Source organism: Callorhinus ursinus, unplaced genomic scaffold, assembly GCF_003265705.2.
Source record: "Callorhinus ursinus isolate GAN/ISIS: 27379988/994484 unplaced genomic scaffold, GSC_fseal_2.0 scaffold13, whole genome shotgun sequence".
Classification (NCBI taxonomy): Eukaryota; Metazoa; Chordata; class Mammalia; order Carnivora; family Otariidae; genus Callorhinus; species Callorhinus ursinus.
The window spans coordinates 49007376-49034072 of NW_027397075.1; the positions used below are offsets into that span (position 1 = coordinate 49007376).

The 26697-nt window shown below is 41.8% G+C and overlaps 1 protein-coding gene and 1 non-coding gene across 5 annotated transcripts in view; one reads left to right on the plus strand and one right to left on the minus strand.

Moving 5' to 3' along the window:
• HHAT (hedgehog acyltransferase) overlaps positions 1–26697 on the minus strand; it is a 330834-nt gene that overhangs the window by 278210 nt on the left and 25927 nt on the right. For all 4 annotated transcript variants that reach the window (XM_025877897.2, XM_025877896.2, XM_073900235.1 and 1 more), the window contains exons 4-5: positions 25873–25940; positions 2320–2433 (exon numbers count right to left, since the gene is read on the minus strand). In XM_025877897.2, coding sequence (XP_025733682.1) covers positions 2320–2433; positions 25873–25940 — 182 coding nt within the window. The remainder of the gene's footprint in view (positions 1–2319; positions 2434–25872; positions 25941–26697) is intronic.
• On the plus strand, positions 17465–17579 carry LOC112828918 (U5 spliceosomal RNA). The gene has a single exon (XR_003209613.1). It is a non-coding gene; the product is annotated as a U5 spliceosomal RNA (small nuclear RNA).

Sequence of the window (26697 nt, forward strand, 5' to 3'; positions counted from 1 at the left end):
CCCTATAATCATATATTTATCTATCTTTACGGTACTGATCAACTTTGCATTATATATCTTAAAGCAAACAAACTTAGAATTAGAGCACCCTCCCAATTAACTCTTTATCATTAAACAATAAAACTCTTTGTCTCTAATAATGCTCTTTGCCAGCCATTGATAAAACTGTACCAGGGGAGAAGAGAGTCTTAGATTTGCTTGGAACATCTTTTCCCATCCTTTTACTATCAAACTTTCCATGTCCCTCCATTTTAAGTAGATCTTGCTAAGAAGCATATCTCAGGACTCTGTTTTTATTTCTTTGTTTATTTTCCTTTATTTCTGTTTTTCTTTTATCCAGTCTGACAATCTTTTTCTGGGGGATATGGGTGGGGATTAGGTCCATTTACATGGATTGTGATTACTGATATATTTGCATTTATCTGCCATTTCTTTTGTATGTTTTTTCCATGTTTCACCCTTTTCCATGTTTCACCCTTACTTTTTTTTTTTTTAAAGATTTTATTTATTTATTTGGGGGAGAGAGAGAGAGAGCACACAGGCAGAGGGGAGGGGCAGAGGGAGAGGGAAAAGCAGGCTCCCCACTGAGCAGGGAGCCTGATGCAGGACTCGATCCTAGGACCCCAGGATCATGACCTGAGCTGAAGGCAGATGCTTAACCAACAGAGCCACCCAGGTGCCCTCACCCTTACTTTTCAATGACATTTCTAACAGATGAAGCTCCCCATTTTTTAAGGGGTTAAAAAAGGAATAGTACTGTCTCACCATCCCTACTCTACAGAAAATTGATGAATTAAAATTCAGTGGTGAAAAGCTTTCCTAAAGTTATAAAGCTAATCAGTGAGAAAGCCCAGGACCTAATACACCACCAAGTACTCTTCTGCTACACCACAACGGACCCTTACCCACAGCAGTAGTAGTAAGATTGGACACATTTCACAAATCCTCCTCGACATTTCACCTTCCACTCACAAAGTAAAAGTGACAGGTATTATGCTATTCATTTTACATATGGGAAAAGAGAGATATAGGGGCAAAGTCATTTACCTATGGGCAGAGAAATCTTGGTTAAACAAATAAATATTAAATTTCTAGAAAACTTGAACTCTTAAAAAAAAAAAAACACCAAACAGAAATGTGTGGAAGAAAAGAAACCCATTAATGAGGGCTTGGGTACCTATATAATCCCTACTAGCCAGGGATACCCCAAACATGTATTATTTATTATTGGGTCTGCTTAGAAAATCCTAGGAAGTGTTTTAATGTATGAAGATCTGACAGCAATGATTCGACAGTAATGATTTTCATTTTCACCATTTTAGAAGATGGAAACCACTTGAGTACAAAAAGTAGTCAATATCATATTTAAAGCAAAGAAAGTTAATGTGCCATTGGGATTTTCTATCTTCCAGGATGAGAAGTAAGCCTAAAAAGTACCAATTTTCAAGAAACAGCTAAAAAATAGCCCAAGTCAGGTTCACTTCTCTAACCACATGGCACGTCTTGTTTTCTTGGTCTCACATTCTGGTGTCTCTTGCCCAGAGGCTCCTGCTTCTTCTGGTTCTTCACCTCCATGAACCTCTAAGGATCAAACATTTTTTGTGGGTTGACTTCCAAGTCAGTTTTTGGTTCTATTGTCTTTACTACGTAGATTCCAAGCAGAGACTCATTTTTTTCAAATTAGGAATCTACAGAGTCAAGAAGCATATAGCAGAGGACACTGGACAAAGTCTGCCCCTCCACTACAGAAAGATCCTCCTGGTAGGATCTCAGATCCCTTGGTAGCTAAACATATCAAGAGGCTTTCAATCCTCCTGCATGCAAAAGCAATTCTCAAACACGCCCTTTGAAGTAGCCCTTGTTCTCCACTCCAGGCCAGGGTAAGAATAAAAAATACTACTGGAATTCTGATCTACAACAGCTACCGTGGCATAAATTATTTGACATTAAAATTATTCCCATTTAATGATATCATTCACTCTACTTTCTTCTGAATTTGTATGAGAAATCACAGGTCCTCAACAAGCATTTGTTTTAATAAGATCATTTGATTGGGTATGATCTTAGCACCATCTGTAGTTAGTTTTATTCTAAAACTTTCATATTCGATAGTTTTAAAAATAACTTGGAGGAAGCCAGTACAGGATAAGAATGTATGAAACCTTTATCATAAATGTCTTATTGATCATCAGCAAGTCTTTCTCATCTTTTCCAGGCATCCAAGGCTAATAACTGCATCTCTTGATTCCCAGTTCAGGACTCTTTCCTCTCAAAAAGCAAAGAAAGCAGCTTAAAAGGAAATAAGGCACATAATCATACCTTCCTTGCAAGCATGTTGGCCAGCTGAGACACAGCCACGTGGCCAAACAGAAACTGCACCAGCCGCTGTTTGCCCCATTCCATCCAGAAGTTCCACTCAAAGTCGGTCGGGTCCTAAATAGGCCGAAACAGGAGTTAATCAGAGGGATTTTCGAACCTCTTAGAACACAAACTCCAGTCAATAAAACAACCAGAAAGAAGGCCAATGTGACTCCAAACTCCATAAGATGGCATTTATACATTCCAGCCCGAGTGCCACCACAGCCCCACCCACTTGGACTCTTCCCTCCAGCTTGGCTGGTCTCATTGCCATTCTCCAAATAAGCACCTGGTCAGAGTGGATCCCCGAGGACCCTCTGTGGAACAGAAACCATTATTATTCCCATTTTATAAGAGATGAAACAGAGGTTTAAAGAATTCAATTCATGTACCCAGTGTCACAGAGATAGTACAAGCAATGAATTGAGGTTATCTCAGGTTTGCCACGCGAACAAGAGAAATGCAAATTGGATGCTAATAAAATTGCTTAAGGTCAATCGCGTTAAATCTTGCTGTCATTTCAGGCAGGAGGATAATTTGATAGAGAAATTAACCAATTCCCCATAGGATTAGGATGAAAGAATGAGAGATATGCTTCCTTTCCCTTCAGGAAGCTGTGTGTCCATTAACACCCTGTGTCTGGACTTGTACCAGGCAGGTGAAAACTTCTGGCAAGACTGAACAGGTGAACAGCTGGGAACTAACACCCAAAAGCCTTGGTTTGGCCTCAGGAGCCCCAGGGAGATCATGGTGGCCAAGGTGCATATGGAAGGAATAAACAGTGATTGGCCACTCTAAAATGGGCAATGCAGGGTTGGCCAGTGAGCATCTTGGCACCACCATGATAAAGTGGGGATCTGAGATCCTCAGGATTTTCTAGCCAAATTGTGTGGGTGGGGAAGGAATCCCCTAGTGCTACTGATACTGAACAATTCACCAGTCTGCCAACAGATCTTTAATTGGATTTAAAGGAAAATATGTGATTTTTCTTTCTTTTTTTTTTTATTTTTTTTTAAAGATTTTATTTATCCGAGAGAGAGAGAGAATGAGAGATAGAGAGCATGAGAGGGGGGAGGGTCAGAGGGAGAAGCAGACTCCCTGCTGAGCAGGGAGCCCGATGTGGGACTCGATCCCAGGACTCCAGGATCATGACCTGAGCCGAAGGCAGTCGCTTAACCAACTGAGCCACCCAGGCGCCCTCTTTTTTTTTTTTTTTTTACATCTGAGGATTGAGGGGCAATTTCATACAATTACACATATTACAAAACTCTTTTTCCAGAAGGTAAACTGTAGATAGAATTTATCTTGATTCCTATCAGACTGTGAATACAGAGGCAGGAAACCTAGCAGCCAAAGTTGCAAACTTGTTTTGGTTTAGATCCCAGATCTACCCGTATACTGGTTATGATATCTCAAACGAGATGCTTTACCTTTCTGTTCTATCTGCTCATATGATAACATTACTGATCTAGGGGTTTGTGAGGGCTTTTTGCTATTTGTTTTTTAAAGATCTGTTGATTTATTTGACAGAGAGAGAGCGTGGTGGGGGCAGAGAAGGAGAGAGAGAATCTCAAGCAGGCTCCACGAGATCATGACCTGAGCCAAAATCAAGAACTGGATGCTTAACTGATGAGTCACCCAGGTGCCCCGGGGTTTGTGAAGTTTAAATGAGAACATATATATACCAAAAGTTTAAAACAGTACCTGGCACGCCGCACTCACTAAAAATTGTTACCTGCACTAACTGTTAGTCCCATGTACTCCCATCCTATGCTATCCAGCAAGACTGTATCATGCTTTACATGGTGCCACTTGTTTAAATATTTTTTTCCATTTTCCAAATAAATACAGTATTGACATTATCAAATAACATCTGTTCTCCACATTCAAGATCCTGATACACACACAACCTGCTCATAGAGCCCCCATCCCCATTAAAATCATGGATCTGGTCCAGTTCCTTCCATTCAGAGATGACGATATCAGAGCCCAGGACATGCCCATGCCCCACAGCCAAGGCAGCAGCAGAGCAGAGAACTCCAACCTTTGACCTGGCTCTTGACCCCGGTCCAAAGCTCGTTTCCCCATCTCAAAAATTTCAAACTAGTGGAGAGTAAATTAACTAAATAAAGGCAAACAGGCTCAAAGGTCACGTGATGATGTCATGCTAGGAAAATGCCATTTTTGTAACAAGGATAAAAGTAAAAACACTGAAAGCCAAGCTTGAAATTTTTTTTAATTCCCTCCTCCTCAAAAATATTCCAACATGTTACCTTTTTAAATATAATGTTCTTAAACACTAAGAATTACACTTAAAATTCAGAACCCCAGGCTTACCTATGCTTCAAAACTTTTCCAACTTTAATTTTTTAGCAGAAAAATGATATCTCATAAAATATAAGAAACCAAAAAGACCTTTATGTTCCACCAAAAGGCCCAGGATTACTGAACACCCTGTGCTGGTTAAACCCCATCAACAAAAATTACAGTCTTTCATCATTAATTCCTTTTCAGAAAATATCCATTTAAAAGAAATAAAAACATTTCTCTCCTGTCTGTCCTTCTCCATTTAAAATATTTACCTACAGGAAATAACTGGACAGAAAAGCTGAGCCAATGAACAGAACAAGATGGCCAATAACTAGTGGTTAATGATTTGGGTAAGAAAAATGTTGACTCGCCTGCTTTTATAGGCAAAAACTTTACAGAAGCTGAGTTCAATCACACAATTCAAGGCAAATGGTAGAGCCCCAAATCAAGAACAATTTTTTCATATTTTGTTCCTTCCCCATTTCCTTTCTCGACCCTGCAATTCTTAGTCAATTTGAAAACTATTCTTCAGTTCTCGAAGTGAGTCATAGACTGGGGGATACATTCTAGCCAGACAGAACCAGGACGGCTCCTCCACAAAGGGGAGACTGAACTCCAAGGGACGGTCATCCACATCCCATGTTCCGTATCAGTGCTTCTCAACCTTCGGTGTGCACACAAATCATCTACACATCTTGCTAAAATGTAGATTCTGGCCCAGATTCTTATCTCTGGGATGGGGCCTGGGATTCTAGATTTCCAACAAGCTCTCAGATGATGCCATCTGCTGGCCTAGGGGCCACATGGCGAGTAGCAAAGATCTAACACTGATTATGCCTCCCTACAGCTAAATGTTCGTCACCCCAGAGGACCCTTAGCAGCTCCACCCCACCTCATATGGTTCCCAGGCAGGGACACACTAAAGTGGACCACCTAATATTTACAAACTGAACCACCATCATCCTTCACACTATAGAAAGCTCTGAGCACCTAGATTCAAGAATTTTTTTAGATGAATAAGTTAACACACACAGTTATTCGTTCTGATGCTTTCAATCTGCAACCAGGCAAAACCGAGAAGTCTAAAGCACAGGATAGTTCAAAAGAAAGGGCCCCAGGCCTGGTATTCCTAACTACCTCTTTCCCATACAGAGAGCAGAGTTCTATCCTAGGGACTGTGGGAAACCCTATGAGTATTCCTTGCCTTGGAGAACTCGCAGAACCAACACCAACCCCCCACACTAGACACTGAAAATCTGCAAGGCAGGAGAGGTCACAGGGATGTCATTCAACCACATATATTTGTATAAATGAGACCTTTCCTTCTCATATAAATCACTAATATTCTGGGTATGTATTTTCCAATGAAAACCTCCCAACAACCCTTCCAGTCATTTTTTTTTTAACCCTGTGTTACAGATGAGTTAATCGGAGGTCAGAGTAGGCAAATTATTTGCTCAAAATTAGTACAGGGGAGAGCAGGATTTCAAACACAGGCCTGTTACCAAAGACGAAGTCCTTTTCCAAGATGTTCCTACTTGTGCTGACTCTACCTGGACTCTCCTGCCTCGCCCAGACAGATAGACACACACATGTGTGCATACATGCACCCCACTATCCGGCCAAATGGTGTCCAACCAAGAGGGTGCCTCCTTAATGCCACCATAACCACAGAGATGCTGGTTCAAGTGTGATGCCTTTTACCTTCTTCCAAATGGACCTCACTGTGCCCCCTTCTGTCATTCACATCTCCATTCCAGCCCCTTTATCATAGTGGATTTTATCCTAGTGCTTTTTATTACAGTTAATTCATGTATTTTCTCTCGAGGAAGAAAAAATGGCAAGTTCTTGAGAGTAAGAACCTTGACTTAACCAAATTTGTGTCAAAAATGCCCAACATTCAGTGAGCCTTAAAAATGGTGGGGGAGTGCAATCAGGCATCCTAAGTTCTCATCACACTTCTGCTCCTGCACAAACCTGGGTAAGTCCCTTGGCTATCTGGACCTGAGCCTTCTTACAGGTAAAATGAAGGGATAAACTAGCATGATGTCTAAGATTCCTTTCTGAGAGTAAAAAAAAAAAAAAAAAAAAAAAGTTATATTCCAGATTAAAGGAAACAAACCCTAGTAGAATGCTAGTCACCTACCTACAGACTTTGAGTTCTGACCAAGTGCCCACCCTTTAGGAAAGCAGTTGATCCCCCATCACCCTCCCATGTACCAATCCAGGCCTCCACCCTGTCTGCCTGCTCTGTTCCAGAAAGTCCACCACTCATCCAGCCTGCCCTCTTTCCCAGACTGAGAAGAAACTACTACAGTATATTTAGTATGTAGTAGGATACCGCCCATAGCAAGATAAGTCAACTATCCTCAGTGAGGCTAAATATCATGCCCTGGGTCCAACAGCCAATATATGACAAAGCCTGATTTTAAAGCCCTAGATCCTAGGCTGCTAAGTCCATATTTCACGTGGTAAATACATATAGCATAAAAATGGTTAAGATGGTAAATTTTAAGGTATTGCTCAGTGGCATTAAGTCCGTTTACACTGTTATACAACCATAACCACCATCCAGCTCCAGAATTTTTAGCTAGAATGTTCAACTGCTTGACTCAATAGAGTTAAATCTGACATTCATTTCTACACTTCTCTGGAACCTTGAAGGGAGGATGGGTGGAGATTCCCATAGAGTGATTTGTATTATGTATGTATTTGGTAATAAACAATAAATTATTTTACTCTGATAGCCCCGGAAACACAAATTCACATTTTTTAAGTTCATATCCTGAAACAGACAGACACTCATAGATAAAATCTGAGAGAGGTGACTGGCTCAAGATCCCCCAAACCCAGTCAAAAGAAAGGAAAGAAGAAGGATTCTAGAAACTGGACTGAAAAGGAGTGAACCCATGGCTAACAAAAGGGAAACACGAACATTCAGAAAAGCTGCAACATCTAAAACCCCATGGGAGGGGAGCCTGGGTAGCACAGTTAAGTGTCCAATTCCTGGTCTTGGCTCAGGTCATGATCTCAGGGTGGCGATCCTTCAGGGTCATGAGATGGAGCCCCGCATCAGGCTCCGCACTCAGTGTGGCGTCTGCTTAGATTCTCTCTCTCCCTTTCCCTCTGCCCCTCCCCACTGTGCTCACTCCTTTCTCTCTCTCTCTCTCCTCCTACCTCACTAAAATAAAATAAAATATAAAATGCCATGGGAAGCAACCATCCTAAACTTCTCCTCAAAATAAAATATTGGCTCTGGATGGCAGATTCTGCCCACTGGCCCAATCAACATTTTTCCAACCCTTTTCTAGCATGACTTCCTAAACATTAGAGGTCAGAAGGCAAAACAACTACATTTCCCAGAATTCTCTGCAGCTAGCTAGCATATCTGCAAGCGCCCCAGCTTCTGATGAACAAATATACAATGACTTGGAAGGTGTAAGAACATAAAGATGTATAGGCTGTGAGACTCTCCTGAAAGAACAGTGGTAGAGGCCCCTGTTTCCTGCAGCAGCATCAGTGGTGACTCCAGGGTCCAGGCAGCCCAGAGGCGTGGCAGCTACCCTGTGGGCAGTTTGGCTAGTGCACCCCAGCACTATCCACTCAAGCTGGGACCTGGGCAGATGCCACGGTTTTGCTCTGGGAATTGTTCCTGGAAGTTCACTTCATGCCTGTCCCTACAGCCCTTCTGAATACTCTAAAATCTCCTTACATTCCTGCAATAAATTCCTTTCTGCTTAAACTGCCTAGTGTGGGTTCTACTGTCTGCAATGGAATCTTAATCAACACACCTCAGAAGGAATTTTTCTTCTGATTGCAATCCAGCTCCAGCTATATAACAGAACCCACTACGAAAATAATTCACTTTGAAGAACACTATTCTGAAATAAGTCTATTCAGTGGAGGAAAATAAAATGGAGCAAAACACCAGCTAGGTCAGTCCAAGGAGGTTCTAGAACTGAATAATGAAGGCAGTGAGTGTGTCACATTCACAAGTACCTCAATTTATATATTTCAAACCCAAACAGAAAATCATCTACCTTACCCACCAAGCTGTATTTTTCATTACCATAATTCTTTTTTCCCTCAGATAGAGGAGACAATAGGGAGCTGAATGTACTGTATATTACGGTTTTCCTTACCCTCATACCCAGCATTTTTCAAAAAAAGAAATATAACAGAAATACTAGACACTTTTGTGTATCTATTTCCTAAATAGCATTATGCTCATATTATTTACTTTGAGAACATACCTAAGATCTCATCACATTGAGCAAAAGTTATCTCTGAACAGAGAAAACCTTTGTAAGACACTTGAATCCAGAAATGTTTCCCTGCATGTTCAAAGGCAGCAAGCTCACCTTAATGCCTATAAATCTCCAAAGGAGAAAAAAAAACAGAGAGAGAGAACTAATTTGTAAGAATTCTGCCAAGAAGCACTGCTCTCTGGATGAACTCAGGTTAATAATTCACTTAGCAATTACTGGAATAGTTTTATCTTTCAACAGATGTTTTGCTATGTCGAAAATAATTTGAACCAAATTATTTTACTGCTCACAATTTCCAAAGACAACACTCATCCCCCAACCAACATTTCCTTAAAGATGAAATGTTTTGGGGTGCCCGGCTGGCTTAGTAGGTAGAGCATCCGACTCTTGATCTAAGAGTTGTGAGTTTAAGCCCCATGTTGGGTGTGAAGCCTACAAAAAAATAAAATAAAAAGATAAAATGTTTTCATTAACAAAACTTTTTTTTCTATAAATAATAAATTTTTTAAATTAAACTTCAATTTTTTTGCCAGCCTGCACAGGTAAAGAAGATGCTTACAAGGGTGGGGATGCCATCAACAGGGCCAGCACAAACTACAATTATTCTACACTATATCATTCCTAGTCTCTTAACTGGCCCTCATGATCTAAGCCTTAGAAATCATGCAGGGTATGACGGGAGCAAGGAGATGTTCTACAGAAGAAAAGGGATTCTCTCAAGATGACTTAATTAAATCAAGAGGACCTAAATTCTTTGAATCTCCTCAACCCAACTAACAACCTAAATTCAGTAACATTCTCTGGCTAATCCTCTACCTACCTACTTCCTAGAAGTTGCTCCAGATTATTCAAGACCTATGCATATACTCGATCAAACATGTATAGATTCTGTCTCCCTGCCTTGTCTACTCTATATTTCTCCTTTTCTTCCTGAAGCTAAGAGAATCAAATTTTTAAAAAGAAATATTACATTCTAGTATAAAGTCAAAGGCACAAAAACTATATTCTTTTCCCCACACCTCTCAAACTGGAAAAACACTATATTTTCTACAAGGTACATGCAGAAATGAGTTGTAAACGGGTAATAAGGCCGATAAATAAGCTAGAGATCATGACCAAAAAGGTAATAGAACAGGATGGCTAGACAGCAAATTATTTACATAAGATTTCCCAGCTACAAACTCTGCTAATAAATCCTGCATCCCATTAGTGTCGCTTCTCTCGAATACCAAAAAGACAGAGTGAGTCACAGTAAAATGGAAAAAAAAAAAAAATGGTCCCCCACACTTTGGAAGCCTTGGCCCCTAACATGGCCCTCCCACACAGAGGATTTGCTTTCTGCTTAGGAAATCTGCACATATTCAAGGAAACTAGTTAATACACAACATCTCTACTGTGGGTAGACACGAGCAAACTGGAACTCCAGGTAGAATCCCCAAATGTTAAAGGTCCCCAAGGCAGAGGGCCAATTCAGAAAGATTTGAGCGATAAAAGAGAGAAAAAACAAAAACATTTTTGTCATCTATCCAGGGGGACAGGAGGGGAAGTCTTCATAACCCCAGATATCATTTTTCTTCTTGAATTTTACACGCTGCATGAAAGACCAGGAAAGTGGCCAGAATATGTGAAGGGTTCTCCCACACACCTTTTCCATCTGTCCCCTTTGCCCATCAGCTGCCCAAGCTCTCAAAGAGAGACCTCCTTGTGAAACAGAAAATACATATATTGGTCTCTGCCCACAGAGCTCCTAAAATCCTTCTAATTTCTTGTGATAAGAGCATTGGGAGAATTTTTTGTTCTAATACTTGGTCTTTGACCCTGGGTCCTGACACAGGGCTCCTAATTCCCCTGGAATTGTCTGGGTGAGAGGAGCATCTTTTGTTGTAATAAGGTGACCCTTGGTGGGTTCCTGGAGGAGGGCTGCTCACCAGAAAGACCAAGCCAGGATTAGAAGCTTGGAATTTTCCACCCACCCCCCCATTCTCCAGAGAGGGGAGACAGGCAGGAAATCAAATGAATGATCATGCCTATGTAAGGAAGCCTCTATAAAAATCCCAAAAGTGGAGGGTGGGGGGATGGGGTAGCCCAGTGATGGGTATTAAGGAGGGCACATATTGCATGGAGCACTAGGTGTTATACGCAAACAGTGAATCATGGAACACTACAACAAAAACTAATGATGTAATGTATGGTGAGTAACATAATAAAATTTTTTTAAAAAATCCCAAAAGTACCAGTTTCACAAAACTTCTGGGTTGGTGAACTCATGGCGGTACTGAGAGAGGAGTGCTCCTGGAAAGGGCATGGAAGCCCCAAACCTCTTCCCACAGGCCTTGCCTATGCACTTGTTCCATCTGGATGTTCACGTGTATCTTTTATCATATCCTTCTATAATAAACTCACTTCCCCCCAACCCTCCCATGAAGAATGGCTAAAAACCCTGGATGTCATTATAAAACAAACATAAGACTGTGAAAGAGGAAAGAAGAAAGCAGCCTGGCTAGGAAACTCAGGATTTGAGGAATGACATGAACAAAATAAAATAACTCACAGAGGGGCTTCACAGTGGAGGTAGAGGACACATGAAAGAATCATCGAACATAAAGATAGGTCAATAGAAATTACACAGTCTGAATAACAGAAAACAATAGGCTGAGAAAATAAACAGAACCTCAGGGATCTGAGGTACAATTATAAAAAATATAACATTCATGTCACTGGAATCCTAGAAGGAAAGGGGAAAAAATGTGGGGCTGAAAAAAAATTAAAAGAAATAATGGCTACAAATTTCACAAATTTGGCAAAAGGCATAAACCTACAGAGTCAAGATGCTGAATGAACCCAGTCAAATTAAGTATACCAATTTTAAGAAAATGGCAGAATGAATTTTTAGGAATTGATCCAAATCTATGCTGTCTGCAAAAAATTCACTTCAAATATAACACAAATATAAGGATAGAAAAGGATACACCACACAAAAGAAAGCAACAGTCACTATATTAATATCAGATCAAGGGGACTTCGGTGAAAGAAAATCAACAGGATCATTAAATTATGATAAAAGGGTCAATCCAACAAGAAAATGTAGCAACCTTTGGTGTATGTACCAAAAAACAGCTGAAATATCCATGAAGAACTGACAGAAAAGGAGAAACAGACAAATCCACAATTACAGTTAAGACTTCAACACCCCTCTCTCTCTCAACAGTTGATAAAACTCCTAGACAGAAAATCGAGGATACAGGAAAGCTTACCACCAACCAACAGGATCTCATCAACATTTATAGGACATTGCATCCAACAGCATCAGAACACACATTCTTTTTAAGTACCCATGGAACATTCACTAAGATAGACTATATCCTGAGCCATAAAACAAATCAACAAATTTAAAAGAATTTCATCATACAGAGTGTATTCTCTGACCACAATGGCATCAAACTAGAAATCAGTACCAGAAAGATAACAAGAAAATCTCCAAACACTTAGAAATTAAGCAAGATAGTTCTAAATAACCCATGAGTCAGAGGGGAAGTCTTGAGGGAAATAAAAATATAGAACTGAATAAAAATGAAAGTACGATTTATCAAAATATGTAGGATGCAGCTAATGCAGTGCTGGAAAAATATTTATAATACTACATATGTATATTAGAAAGAGTCAAAGTCTCAAAACTCTAAGCTACCACCTCAAGAAACTAGAAAATGAGCAAAATAAACTCAGAACAAGTACGAAGAAGGAAATATAGATAAGAAATCAATAAAACAGAAAACAGAATAGAGAAAAATCAGTGGAACGAAAAGCTGGTTCTTTGTAAAAATCAAGTTCACAAATCTCTAGCAGATGGACAAAGAATAAAAGAGAAGGGCACCTGGGTGGCTCAGTCGGTTAAGCATCTGCCTTCGACTCAGGTCGTGGTCCCAGGATCCTGGGACCCCACATTGGGCTCCCTGCTCAGCGGGAAGCCTCCTTCTCCCTTTCCCTCTGCCTGCCACTTCCTCCTGCTTGTGCTCTGTCTCTGTCAAATAAATAAAATCTTTAAAAAAAAAAAAAAAAAGGGATAAAAGAGAAGACAACCCAAATTACGGATAACAGGAATGAAACGGGATATCATCAAGCTCCACAGACATTGAGGCTAATAAGGGATCCTATGAAGAACTCTATATACATAAATTTGACAACTTAGATAAAATGGACTAATTCCTTGAAAAGCACAAACTACCAGAACTCACCCAATACAAAATACATCATTTTAACCACCAAAAAAAATCAAATTCATAGCTTAAAACACCCTTAAAGAAAATCTCCAGGGCGCCTGGGTGGCTCAGTTGGTTAAGCGACTGCCTTCGGCTCAGGTCATGATCCTGGAGTCCCGGGATCGAGTCCCACATCGGGCTCCCTGCTCAGCAGGGAGCCTGCTTCTCCCTCTGACCCTCTTCCCTCTCGTGCTCTCTCTCTCTCATTCTCTCTCTCTCAAATAAATAAATAAAATCTAGATTTAAAAAAAATAAAAAAAAAAAAGAAAATCTCCAGTCCCAAGTAGTTCACTGAAGAATTTTATTAGACACCTGAAGATGTTCTAAGAGGGAAACACTAACTCATTTTATAAGTCTAGCAATGAACACATGAAATTTGAAGTTAAAAATACAAGACTACACATAACTGCTCAAAATCGGACAGTACCAAAAAAAGGGGGGGGAGGGAGAGAGAGAGAGAGAACTAGAGTCCAATATCCCTCGTGAACTTAATCACCAAAATTCTCAACAGAATATTAACAAATGGACTCCAGCAATGTGAAAAAAAACATTATACACCACAACCAAGTGGGTTTATCCCAGGGATATAAGGCTGGTTCAAAATTGAAAAGTTAATCAAAGTAACTCACCATATTAATATATTCTTTTTTTTTTTTAAGATTTTATTTATTTGTCAGAGAGCACAAGCAGGGGGAGCAGCCAGCAGAGGGGGAAGCAGGCTCCCCACTGAGCAAGGAGCCTGATGAGACCTGAGCTGAAGTCAGACGCTTAACCAACTGAGCCACCCAGGCATCCCACATCAACATATTCTTTTTAAGAAAAATCCCATGATCGGGGCGCCTGGGTGGCTCAGATGGTTGGGCATCTGCCTTCGGCTCAGGTCATGATCCCAGGGTCCTGGGATCGAGCCCCACATCTGGCTCCTGGCTCAATGGGGAGCCTGCTTCTCCCTCTCCCTCTGCCTCTCCGCCTGCTCATGCTCTCTCTCTCTGTATCTCTGTTTCTCGAGTGAATAAATAAAATCTTTAAAAAAAAAAAAAAAGAAAAATCCCATGATCATATCAATTGATGCGGAAAAATTATCTGACAAAATTCAATACTCATTCATAAAAACTCTTAAAAAACTACGAATAGAGAGGAACATCCTCAACTTGATAAAGAACATCCACAAAAAATATACAGAAACATCAAACTTAGTGGTGAAGCTGAATAGTTAAGAATAAGAAAAAGACAAGGACGTATACTCTCATCACTCTTATTCAACACAATACTGGGAATCCTAGCCAGTACAATAAGAAAATGCAAGTTACACAGATTGAAAATGAAGAAATAAAACTGTCCTGATTTGTAGATGACATGGTTGTCTATGTAGAAAATCTCAACAAATCTATCAAAAAAGGGGGAAAAAATACTTCCTGTAATAAATGAGTTTAGAAAAGTCATAGGATACAAGATCAAAATATAAAAGTCAATTATACTTCTATATACTAGCAGCTAACATGTGGAAATTGAAATTAAAACTGTAAGACCATTTATAATTGCTCAAAAAATAAAATACTTAGGAGTGCCTAGCTGGCTCAGTCAGCACAACATGCAAGTCTCGATCTTGGAGTCGTGAGTTCAAGCCCCACAAGTGGCAAAGAGTTTGCTTAAAATAAATAAATAAATAAATAAATTTAAATGTTAAGAAAAATAAAATAGAATACATAGGTATAAATCTAACAAAACATGTATGAAATCTGTATGCTAAAAACTACAAAACACTAATGAAAGAAATAAAGAGGTAAACAGAAAGATCTGCCGCCTTCGTGGGCTGGAAGATTCAACATAGTAAAAACATCAATTTCCCCCAAATTGATCTAACATTTTAATAGAATGCCTATCAAAATCCCAGCAAAATGTTTTGTAGATACAGAAAAGCCTGTTCTCAAATGTATATGGAAAAGCAAAGGAACTAAATGAGCTAAAACAATTTCTTTTAATATTTTATTTATTTATTTGACAGAGACACAGCGAGAGCAGAAACACAAGCAGGGGGAGTGGGAGAGGGAGAAGCAGACTTCCCACTCAGCAGGAAGCCCTGACGTGGGGCTCAATCCCAGGACCCTGGGACCATGACCTGAGCCGAAGGCAGACACTAAAATAGTCATTTAGCCACCCAGGCGCCCCAAGCTAAAACAATTTTGAAAAAGAATAAAACTAGAAAGATTATATAACCTGATGTTAAGACTTACCAGTAATCAAGAGAACGTGGCATTCATGGAGAGACAGCTACACAGATCAATGGAACAGAAATGAGAACCCAGAAATAGAGCCATACTAGTCTGGCCAATTGATTTTTGACAAAGGTACAAAAACAATTCAATGGAAGAAGAATAGTCTTTTCAACAAATGGTGCTGTAGCAACTGGACATCCATAGCAAAAAAATAATAAATAAACCTCTACCTCGGTAATACAAAAATTAACTTGGGGTGCCTGGGTGGCTCAGTTGGTAGAGTGTGTGACTCTTTGATCTTGGGGTTGTAAGTTCAAGCCCCAAATTAGGTATAGAGATTACTTAAAAATAAAACCTTTAAAAAATTTAACTCAAAATGGTTCATGGATTTAAATGTAAAATGCAAAACTATGAAACTTTTGGGAAAAAAATGGAAAATCTTTGGGCCATACAACTAGGCCAAGAGTTCTTAGAAATGATACCAAAAGCATAATCCATAAGAGGAAAAAAAAAATCAATAAACTGAATTTCTGTGAAAGACCCTAAGAGGATGAAAAGCAAGCTACTGACAGGAAAAAAATATTTGCAAATCACCTATCTGACAAAGGACTAGTATCTAGACTATATAAAGAACTCTCTAAACTCAACAGTAAAGACAAAACAATCCAGGGAGAAAACTGGCAAAAGACATGAACAGTACTTCACTGAAAAGAATATACAGATGACAAAGAAGTGCATGAAAAGATATTCAATATCACTGTCAGGGAAATGCAAATTAAACCAGGAGATATCACTGCACATCTATCAGAAAAGCTAAAATTTGAGTGTTGATAATACCAGATGCTGGCAAGTATGCAGACAAACTAAGCATCTCATGCATTGCTAACAGGAATGTAAAATGGTAGAGCCATTCTGAAAAAAACAGTTTGGACAGCTCTTTGTAAAATTAAACATATACTTATCATACCATCCAACAATCAAGCTCCTGGGTATTTATCCCTGAGAAATGAAAACTTGTGTCCAAACAAAACCTGTATACAAATATTCGTATCAGATGTATTCATAATAGCCAAAAACTAGAAACAACCAAAATGCCCTTCAACAATGGAACGGTTGGGCGCCTGGGTGGCTCAGTCGTTAGGCGTCTGCCTTCGGCTCAGGTCATGATCCCAGGGTCCTGGGATCGGGTCCCACATCGGGCTCCCTGCTCCGCGGGAAGCCTGCTTCTCCCTCTCCCACTCCCCCTGCTTGTGTTCCCTCTCTCTCTGTCTCTCTCTCTGTCAATTAAATAAATAAAATCTTTAAAAAAAAAAAAAAACAATGGAACAGTTAAACAAGCTGTGGTCCATCTGTGTCGCGGACCCTGCAATGAAAAGGAATGAACTACTGATACACACAACTCGATGGACCTCAAGGCCATTATGCTGAGTGGGGAAGAAAAACAAAACAAAACAAAAGCCAGTCTCAAAAGATTACATGCTATATGATTCCATTTGTACAACATTCTCCAAATGACAAAATTATGAGATGGAACACAACAGTGGCTTCCATGGGTTACGGATGCGGAGAGCAGGACATGTGCGTCTAGAAAGAAGCAGCAAGAGGGGGTTCTTTGTGGTTCTGTGTCTTGCTTGTGTTGGTGGTTAGAGGATTGCAAAGGAAAGGAATGGGACTGTACTCCAAGTCCCAATATACAAAAGGGGTAAAACTGGAATTTCTGTGGTTGAACCAGGATGGGGTACAGAGACAGACAGCCTTCTGCTTCGCCCCCTAATGGTGGCTCCAGAAGCAGCTGTGAATACAAAGGTCTTTGAAGACTCTCAAAGTGGATGACTCAGACTTCTCATTTGCATACCCATAGTACCCTGCATAGAGTACTATCTTTTCAAATTTTAAAAGAATATTTCTTCTAACTGGACATTTCTAACTATGAGAAGTTTACTTACAGAGTTTCTTGTGCAAACTAAGTAGGGAGTAGCACTCATGGCTAAAGAGCCACCTTCAGTGAACTAGGAGTTGTAGTTACTGGAGTAGTGAGATTGGGGCAATTACATTCATACTCTGGTTTCTCTTCAAAACGCATAAATCTTTCGCCTTTTACTAAAGATTTCCGTGGAGAGAAACAATTCTGAGTCTCGCTAATTTTTTGAGGCCTTGCTTTGGGCAAGGCTATATTAGTTGTTGTAAAGAAAGACCTAATTTTAAGAATGAAGACATATACTTTTAATACAGTTTTTATGCTGCTATTATTGTAAGCAATTTTAGTCAGTGATAATCCACAGTCATTAATGAAGCTTTTGAGTTCGCATGACTCTAGTTGGAAACATTGCTTGAAATAATCTGACACACTTGTCCAGTAAGGGTAAAGAGTCTGAAAATGTTAACAATATATATCTTAGGTCATGTCTGAGACTAGATTTTAAGGGCCTGCATGCCACCACACGACTGAATTTCCGTAAGGTCCAATTTCTGAAAGGAAACTTCTATGCAAGGAATTTTCTTGGGCTCACAGGTCTGGTTTCTACCGCCTGCCTAATAAGTGACTATGCCTGATAGATTTGGTTTGAGATTTGCTGTCATGAAACTGGGAGCATAACTATGATGAACTAACTAGCCCTCACCCACCTGGAACAGCATCTTCACATCTCCCACAGGCCCCATGATCTCACTCCTACCCTGCAGCTGCTTCTAACTTCTTTTTAACAGAGACTTATATCACCTGTCATGTTATGATTAACCTTTTAAGGAATGCTGACAGACACTACTTTTAGGGGATGTACTGAGAGAAAGAAGGGTTTCCCCTCCTCCCCGCATCTTTCCCCAAATTTCAGCTCCAAGACACAGTTCAAACTGCCTGGGCTGATCTCTGCTGCTTCTTTCCAAATTCTGTTAGAATAGTTATATAAGGTATGTTGTATAAATTAAGGAAAAAGTTAGCACTTGAACGTGCTAATCGGAAACGCAGTCCCAGAGGGCTGTAATTCGAATAATTCCAATATTGGTATCTAAAGCTGAACCTGAGTTTATTAGCATAAGCAATGTTAGAAATAAATAATTTACAAATGAAGGAAGTGGTGTTCAATACATGTGGGGGGTTGGCAATTTTCTCAGGCTCTAAAACTCTTGTAAGGATGAGGCACGGGTCCCTTGAGCCGGCACCCAGAGCTTCAGGGAGAATCACTCTAAGTCTAGCCCTCCTTTGGTTCTGTGTCCCTTTACTTCCTAAGACTATCCCTGATGAGACTAGCAGAGCGTCTGCTCTCAACCGCAGGGTAGGACTGCCTCAGCCTCAGATAAATCTTCCTGCAAAGTGCTGGTTGGAGTACCTAAAGACAGAGAACAGAGGCTTCTCGAGCTTCCAGGAACAGGTTTGATGGCAAGTTTTGTACCTGCCTACTAATAAGTTTTGCATGCAAGGCACAATTCAGATCTAGATTCTTTCCTTATAACATACCACTTGGCAGCACAGTTGTGGGACAGGAAGACATTTAATTCCTACACACCTCCAACTGCTGGAATCCACCAAGAATAAAACCAAAGAATTTGATTTTTGTTGAACCACCAAACAGGTTTGGGTCAGTTCAAAACATGACCCTTCTGTTCAAAGCTCAGCTCAAATCCACCTCGTCCAGGGAGCCTTCCCTGGTCACTCCAAGGCTAGAGAGTCTCCCAGCAATTTTTGGCTATGCTAACAAGAGACATTCATCACATGGAAACTCTTGGACAAGAGACAGTCACACGCATGGAAACACTTTGTTAAATGTAATGCCAGGACCGATTTTCAGGCAGGACACACAAATAGGGCCAACCGTCCTGGTTGTATGTAACTGGTAGTCTCTTTGGCTTGACCGATGCCTCTCCCCTTTGTTAAATACATAGTGCATCATCTCTGTTGAAGCTGTAGGTCAGCCTGGCTTTCTCAGGGGAAAGAAACCACACCTGTTACTTCCCTGAACCTCTGCAGCCTGGGCCACAAAGCAGTGGGTAAGCAAACAGTCACATGTAAACTCCCTGGTTTGTGGCTGAGAAACATCTCACTCAAAACCTATTCCCCACCATGAGATCTGACTCAGCTTTCATGGGGAACACCCACCCTTCTCTCTACTCCTCTCTCTCCCACACATCAAGGAGAAAACCCAGCAGGGATGAGACTAGGTAAGAGTGTACTGACAGGTAAAGAGCAGGAGTTCTTTATGTTAACAAGAGGGAATCAGGCCCATCCTGTGCTCAGGAACCTTCCTCCCATCACCAGTCTGTGGGTTTCTTGGTCCTACCACGTGGAGATTCTTCAACCAACACCCTCTTTGCCTGAGGGGCTGGCAGAGGGCACAGGAATCTGCCTCTGCTGGGCAGCCCCTCCATGAAGGGGCAAAGCTGCATAAAATCCAATTTTCTGTTAATAAGGACAAGCTGAAAGTTCTCATGTACAGCCAAACTGCTTATTAATCTGCTCCCATCAGATGGAGGGAAGCAGAGATAAAATAAGAACACTCAAATCATCTCTGAGGGGCTACAGCTTAACGAAAAGGAGGTAAAACCTAAACTCTCTACACCTGCCAGAATTTAGACACATGCAACAAAGCCAGTGTTGCTGAGGGACCAATATTCCTTTACAATAAGCCCCCAATGAGACAGGCATGTTCACCTTAACCCAACAAACACTACTGGATGCCTACTAAATGTCAAGCAAGGGGAGGCAGAGATGAAAGATCCTCCGACATCTCAAACAGATAACTGTTAGATAACAGATTCAGGAAAGAGTCCTGGGAATGGAACTCATAGGAGAGAGAGAAATCGATGCCAACCGGAGGTTGGAGCAAGGAGAGAGGAGTCAGGGAAGGTTCCCTGGGGGCTGGGGGCTGTTCCCGGAGCACAGGAGCATGCACACCAGTCTGCAGGAACTGTCATGGGTAGGAAACATCAAGGCATCTTCAGGGGACGGCAGACAATTCTGTTACTTCGCAGCAAAGGGTGACCACAAGGATCTGCGGAGCCAACACAAGGGAGGGTCAGCAGACACATGGGGCTAAATGTCAGCTATGGAGTCTGCACTTTATACGATAAGAAATGGGGAGCATGAATGGCTTCTGAGTAACATGAGACATTAACCCCAGGGATGCACAAACCTTGCTGGGGAGGGGGGGTGGGGGGAAGGACGTAAGGTAAGGGGAGGTGCAGGGGGTGGGCCAGGCAGGAACATCACAAGGGTCCTGAGAGAGGCCCCCAGAAGAAAGGACAATAGCCTGAACCCGTTCACAGTAACTGTCCGCTGCCTTCTGAATCAAGTCCAGACTCCACATATGGTGTCCAAAGCCTTGGTGGTCGGCCTCCATCTATCTTGTACCATCCTCCCCCCACACCCAGCCTCCCAGCCAAGCTATTCTCCCTCTCTCTCATCCAGGTCCGAATACGGGCTCTGCCCTTCACCCACCTTTCCTCCGAGACCGCAGCTGGAATTACCGTGGGTCCAAATCATATGCACCCTCAGCTTCTCCACGGCCCACAGAGGGTTGCATCACCCGCCTCACGGCCCAATCATCACCCTCCCCCAAATCCAGAACCCAGTGAGGAGACTGAGCCCAGAACGTCCTGGCCTTCCAGCACCCAGCCCACCCCCTAGAAGCCTCTCACACAGTGGGTGCTCAAGGAGTATTTGTTCAGGGAATCAAACAGAGCTTTTCGTTTTTTTTAAAGTATTGGAATACAGGGGCGCCTGGGTGGCTCAGCCATTAAGCATCTGCCTTCAGCTCAGGTCATGATCCCAGGGTCCTGGGATGGAGCCCCACGCTGGGCTCCCTGCTCAGTGGGAAGCCTGCTTCTCCCTCTCCCACTCCCCCCCTGCTTGTGTTCCCTCTCTCACTGGGTCTCTGTCAAATAAATAAAATCTTTAAAAAATATAAAATAAAATAAAGTATTGAAATTACAGAGGAATTAAAAAAAATGAGCTGAATTTTAAAATCTGTAGAGGTGAAACTTGAGTGCTAAATACTGGGTCTCGGGGCACCTGGGTGGCTCAGTCGTTGGGCGTCTGCCTTCAGCTCAGGTCATGATCCCAGGGTCCTAGGATCGAGCCCCCAATCAGGCTCCCTGCTCCATGGGAAGCCTGCTTCTCCCTCTCCCACTCCCCCTGCTTGTGTTCCCTCTCTCGCTATGTCTCTCTCTGTCAAATAAATAAAATCTTTAAAAAAATAAATAAGTAAATACTGGGTCTGTACTTTAGAAAAGTACCTCTTTTCTCTTCACATTCAAAGATTTAAATGATCAAGCTTCCCTCCTCTGATCTTGTCTTTTCTTCCTCACCCTTCTGACAGGCACTGAAAATTCCCCTCTGATTCTACTTCTGGAAGAACTTATTATCTACAAGGATGCCCCCATTTCAGAATCTGCCGCAGGAAGGAGCGTCCTCAGGAAAGAAGGAGAAATGGATTACGTGTAAAATTTTTTGTAAGATATTAGGCTTTTGAGAGCTCCCTTCAGTAGCAATCCCCGTCTAGATTTAAATGCTTCTCTGTACAACATTACCTGTTTGCCAGAGAAGGAGAATCAACAAATCTTAACTCAGAAACAAGGATGTTTTCCGTGCAAGGAAAAACATAACCACCACCACAAAAACATACTCTGGGCATCCATTCTGCACCAGGCACACACAGGCTGGGTGCTCTCCATCCAGCATCTCTTTCCCCACAGCCTCCTCCCCTTTCCATGCTCCAGATAACAAAACTGAGGCTCAGAGGAGCTAAAGCATTTTCCAAAATGCAGTAAACTGCATTGTGAACTCAAGTCCATCCAACTCCAAGCCTGTGCTCCTTCCGTTATGCCAACTACCTTGAATCAGAAATAATAAAAGGGGAAAAAATTCATGACAGTACAACCCAACATAGCGCTTCATTTGTTATCAGTTTGATTCAGACCATCCGGATTTACTACAGTCACGCAAGGCACATGGGCACTAAAAAGTTCCCTTTATCGATTGGGACCACTAGCCAGAAAACTAGCCGAAAAAAAAAGACAAGGGGACCACCAAACACCAAGACAGAGAATGGCCCAAAATGGAAAGGGACCAGGCGGGACCCATCCCTGGCCACCCACAGGCTCCCAGCACACACCTGCTCCAGGAAGCCACTGGTTCCTGCAGGAAGAGGCACTTCCAAGCCAGGAAGAGCAGACATTGCAAAGGAGGATGCAAATGCCTCAGCATATGGGATGTGAGCAGTCAGTGACCACTGCACCTACACAAGCTCCCCACCCCCCACATCTGGCATCTCAGCAAGTGCCATCAGCTTCATGCCGAAGAAATTACCAGGCCCAAAGGCATTCCTGATTTGGGCTATAATCCTCCAAACTCCAACATCATCAAAAGGTGGAGGACTGGTCAGCCCCAGATCCCCTTCACTATACTCAGTGAAGCTTCACCTGGATCAGCATCTCCCTAATACCTCCTTCCCTTTTCCAATCACAGCGAGTCCCTCTGGAACAACATCTCCTCTACTGATGACCTTGCCAAATCCTACCACTCTGTGTAGCTCAGCTGTACAGAAGCAGTTTGTGATGGGCTGTGCCACGGTGGTCTCTCCCTGCTCTGACTATAAACACCGTCCCACTCCGCATATACCTACACATCTCTCTAAATGCAGTTAGTACTGATGCATTTTACTCCAATGTTACAACTCGGCACAATGGAATTCACTCTTTCCTGCAGTTACATTCAATAAAATACTCACCTCTTCTATTCTAGGCACTAAAGATACCAGATTGATTGATACCAGCACTGTCCCTGTGGGACTCACAGTCTAGTGGAGGATGGATAATATAAAATACAACTGTACAAATATATTCATCATTATAGAGCACAAGACACAATCCAAAGCATTATATCACATCACCCTATACATTTTCATCATTATCATTTAGCTCGATCTGTGGCTGTTAGGTTTGTTCATTTACTTACCTTCGGTCTGTCCCCATTAAGAGACAATGGGACAGGAACCTTTTCTGTCTAGAAACGATTTTGTCCCCAACACTCAGTACAGACTTGGGCCCAGAAACAGACCCATTAAAAGTATTATGTGTGGAAGGGGATAAAGAGAGAGGCAGGGAAGTGTCAGGAACAATGAGCACTAAACCCAGCTCAGAGGTCCAGGCAATGCTTCTGTGACAGAGAGCCAACTGGGCTCAGATGTGAAGAGGGAATACGGACCAGACAGGGAAAGGGAGAGAAACAATCCAGAAGAGGAAACAGGCTGAGCAAAAGAAATGGCAAATCAGAAACGGCAGAGGCTGTTTGGGGAGAGCGCCTAAATATTGCGGTAGACCAGATGTTCTCAAAGACACCCGTCAGTGCTGGAAGACATTATTGATTGTCATGACCTGGGTCATGGATGCAATGAACATCAAATGGATGCAATGGACAAATGGATGCAATGAATGAAAACTCGATTTGCGTCCAACTTTTCAGGGAAACTTCTGGTGGGTAGAACAACAAAAGCCGGAATGGCACCCCATGCAGGGCAGGACATTCTTCCCAGTCCCACAAGAACATGCTGCTGGCATACACTAGGCAGAGCCCAGGGAGACTGCTAAACGTCCTACAATGTACAGAACAGCTCCCCCACAACAAAGAATTATCTGGTCTAAAATGTCAGCAGTGCTGAGTTTAGCAACTGTAACATTTAAGGCATGGACTGGTCAGAGAACATTAAAGTTCTTCTCTGAAGTTCACAATTCCTACTCTCACCAAATATCTTCTTTTGATTAGAATTTAGAGCAGGGTAGCATTTGCTTACCACCTTCCATAACCTCAAAGAAAGGAAATATACATCAAGGAGTGTCCCGAACCTATCAGGCCTCTATATTAGCTGAAATGAGACTTTCAGCAGATATCTGTAAACTCCCTAGCACTACATTTGGCCCCGGGTCTTATGATCTTTACCAAGGACACAGTATCAATTGCCCTCACCTACTGACTATCTACCAGGACTCCTCACTTTCCCCCTAAATCTAAGACTCCAAACTACCCACCCCATTTGCAAGGGATGAGACACAGAAAGATGAGGACAAGAGGTACTCAATGGCATCAGATCGATGGATGGATGGTCAGACAAACAGAGGCATGGACAGAGATTTTTCAGAATGGAGAAGGACTGAGTCCTTGGAGCTCCAAGGGCATGTATCTGTGCTTTATGCACTTTTTCATGAAGGCAGAGTTGTCCTGAATGTTGACACCCCCTGACTCATGCCCTGTTATGGGGGGTGGAGGGAGGGTCTGTTAGGGAGAATGCTTAGCAAAGGTCATCTCCCCAGGACTCTACAGCCTTGGCAGGGAGTCAAGCAGCTAGACTTGAAGGAGTGGTGACAGGAGCTGGGAAGTGAGCAAAGACAAGGCCCCTTTGTCTGGAAGTGGCACACACAGCAGGACGGAGCCTGCCCCTTGACAATGAAATCTGCCACAGCTCCAGAACTTGCTGGGGCCTGACCCTCTGTTCAGCTGCTCATCCTGCCTTGCAATGGCTTCTCTTCTCAAGAGCTAGAAGTCTCTTAGTCCAAAATGGGTTGTTTATTTTTGCCCCTGGCAAACAATTCAGTATTGTCTGAAATGCATGAATTGTAACTATAAGAGGGGGAAAGAGAGAGAGAGAGAGATCTCACCATTTTTTTCTGTTGTAAGAGATCCAATAGTGAAATATTTCTAAAGAGTAGATCTTAGACACTCACTAGGGCTCATCTCAAATTCCACTCCGATGGAAGTTTCCCAGATTTCCTCATCTCTGAAGTGGGCACAATACCATCCACCTTACAGTCTTACTAATATCCTAAAAGGGCTTAAGTCAGAAACAGTTACAAATGGATGCAATGAATGAAAACTCGATTTGCGTCCAACTTTTCAGGGAAACTTCTGGTGGGTAGAACAAAAAAAGCCGGAATGGCACCCCATGCAGGACAGGACATTCTTCCCAGTCCCACAAGAACATGGGCCTTCCATCTAATACAGTGGCTCCATACAGAGCCAAAGCTGGAAAGAAGGGACAGATTACCCTAGAAAATCAAAATAGAAATTGAAGTAAACTTGCTGCAATTCTAAGCAAGACCTGCAACTCTCACAGTAGAAAAATAGCAGCAATAGGCAGTGCCCAGCTTGGAAATGAATGGTCTTCCAAAAGCTCATTTGTTAAGTTGGGTGTTTGGAACTTGGAATGCAAGCATTATTTTATGTCCCAAGCCAGCCCACAAACACTGATTGAACTTAAAATATATCTGGCACACTAAATACTTAGAGCAAAAACAGTAGAAAGCAATGTTTTTATATCATTTTAAAAATCTATCAAAATAAAAAAATAAAAATAAAAATCTATCCAAATGCTTAGAAAAACAAATACACAGCTCATCAGTAGCCAAATACAACAGTAATACAAAATACTGAAACCAGGTTTGAAAACTGAGAAGCTTTATCATTTATCCACTAAGTACCTTCTTTAATCCTCCAAATAAAGTGCCAATCTCCAGGGCAAACTGTCGATCCAGCTCCTCTTCATGTTCTGACAAGAAAAACAGTTTTTCATTAGTCAGTTTTATTTAAAATTGGGTTGGTTTAATAGAAGAACCACTAAGAGAAACTGGAATATGTTCTGGAAACCTGCCTGTGGACTGAGCTACAGACATGGAGACACATCAGACTCCTTGACCTTCCACTCCAGTTTCCTGTGACCTAAGTTCCTGGAAATACAGAGTGGGGCTGATGGAAATGTCCCCTTCAATTGTAATAAGGGTCACAAACGGAGAGGGATCAAGAAAAAAAGCTTTCAGCAACAGGAACCAAGGGGGGAATTAGTGCAAATGCCTCACCTGTATAGGTGGTGAAGAATTATTTTAAACAGATCATGCCACAAAATGATGGTGATCACAGCCCCATGATATGGACATAATGCTAACAAGATTATAAAATGAAGTCATATAATAGTAATAAGTATACAACTGGTTTTAAAAAAAAGCATAACAAAATACTCAAATACTTCTTAAGGGTGTACAATAACCAGGCATACACCGTGATATACCAGGAATGAAACAAAACAAGATGGGTGCGGCCTTTGCCTGGGCCTTGTGGTACCCCAAAAGGCTCAGGGTATACAAACAAGGGAAAACCAGTGCTTCTCAGACCAACAAACCTACAAAACCACAGAAGAACTGAAAAGGAACTACCCAGAAAGATTGCAGAAAAACCAGGAGAGTGTGTAGTCATTAAGACATAATCCTGAAAGGACGCTGGTTTCACAGTAGGATCCAGGGGCAGAGACA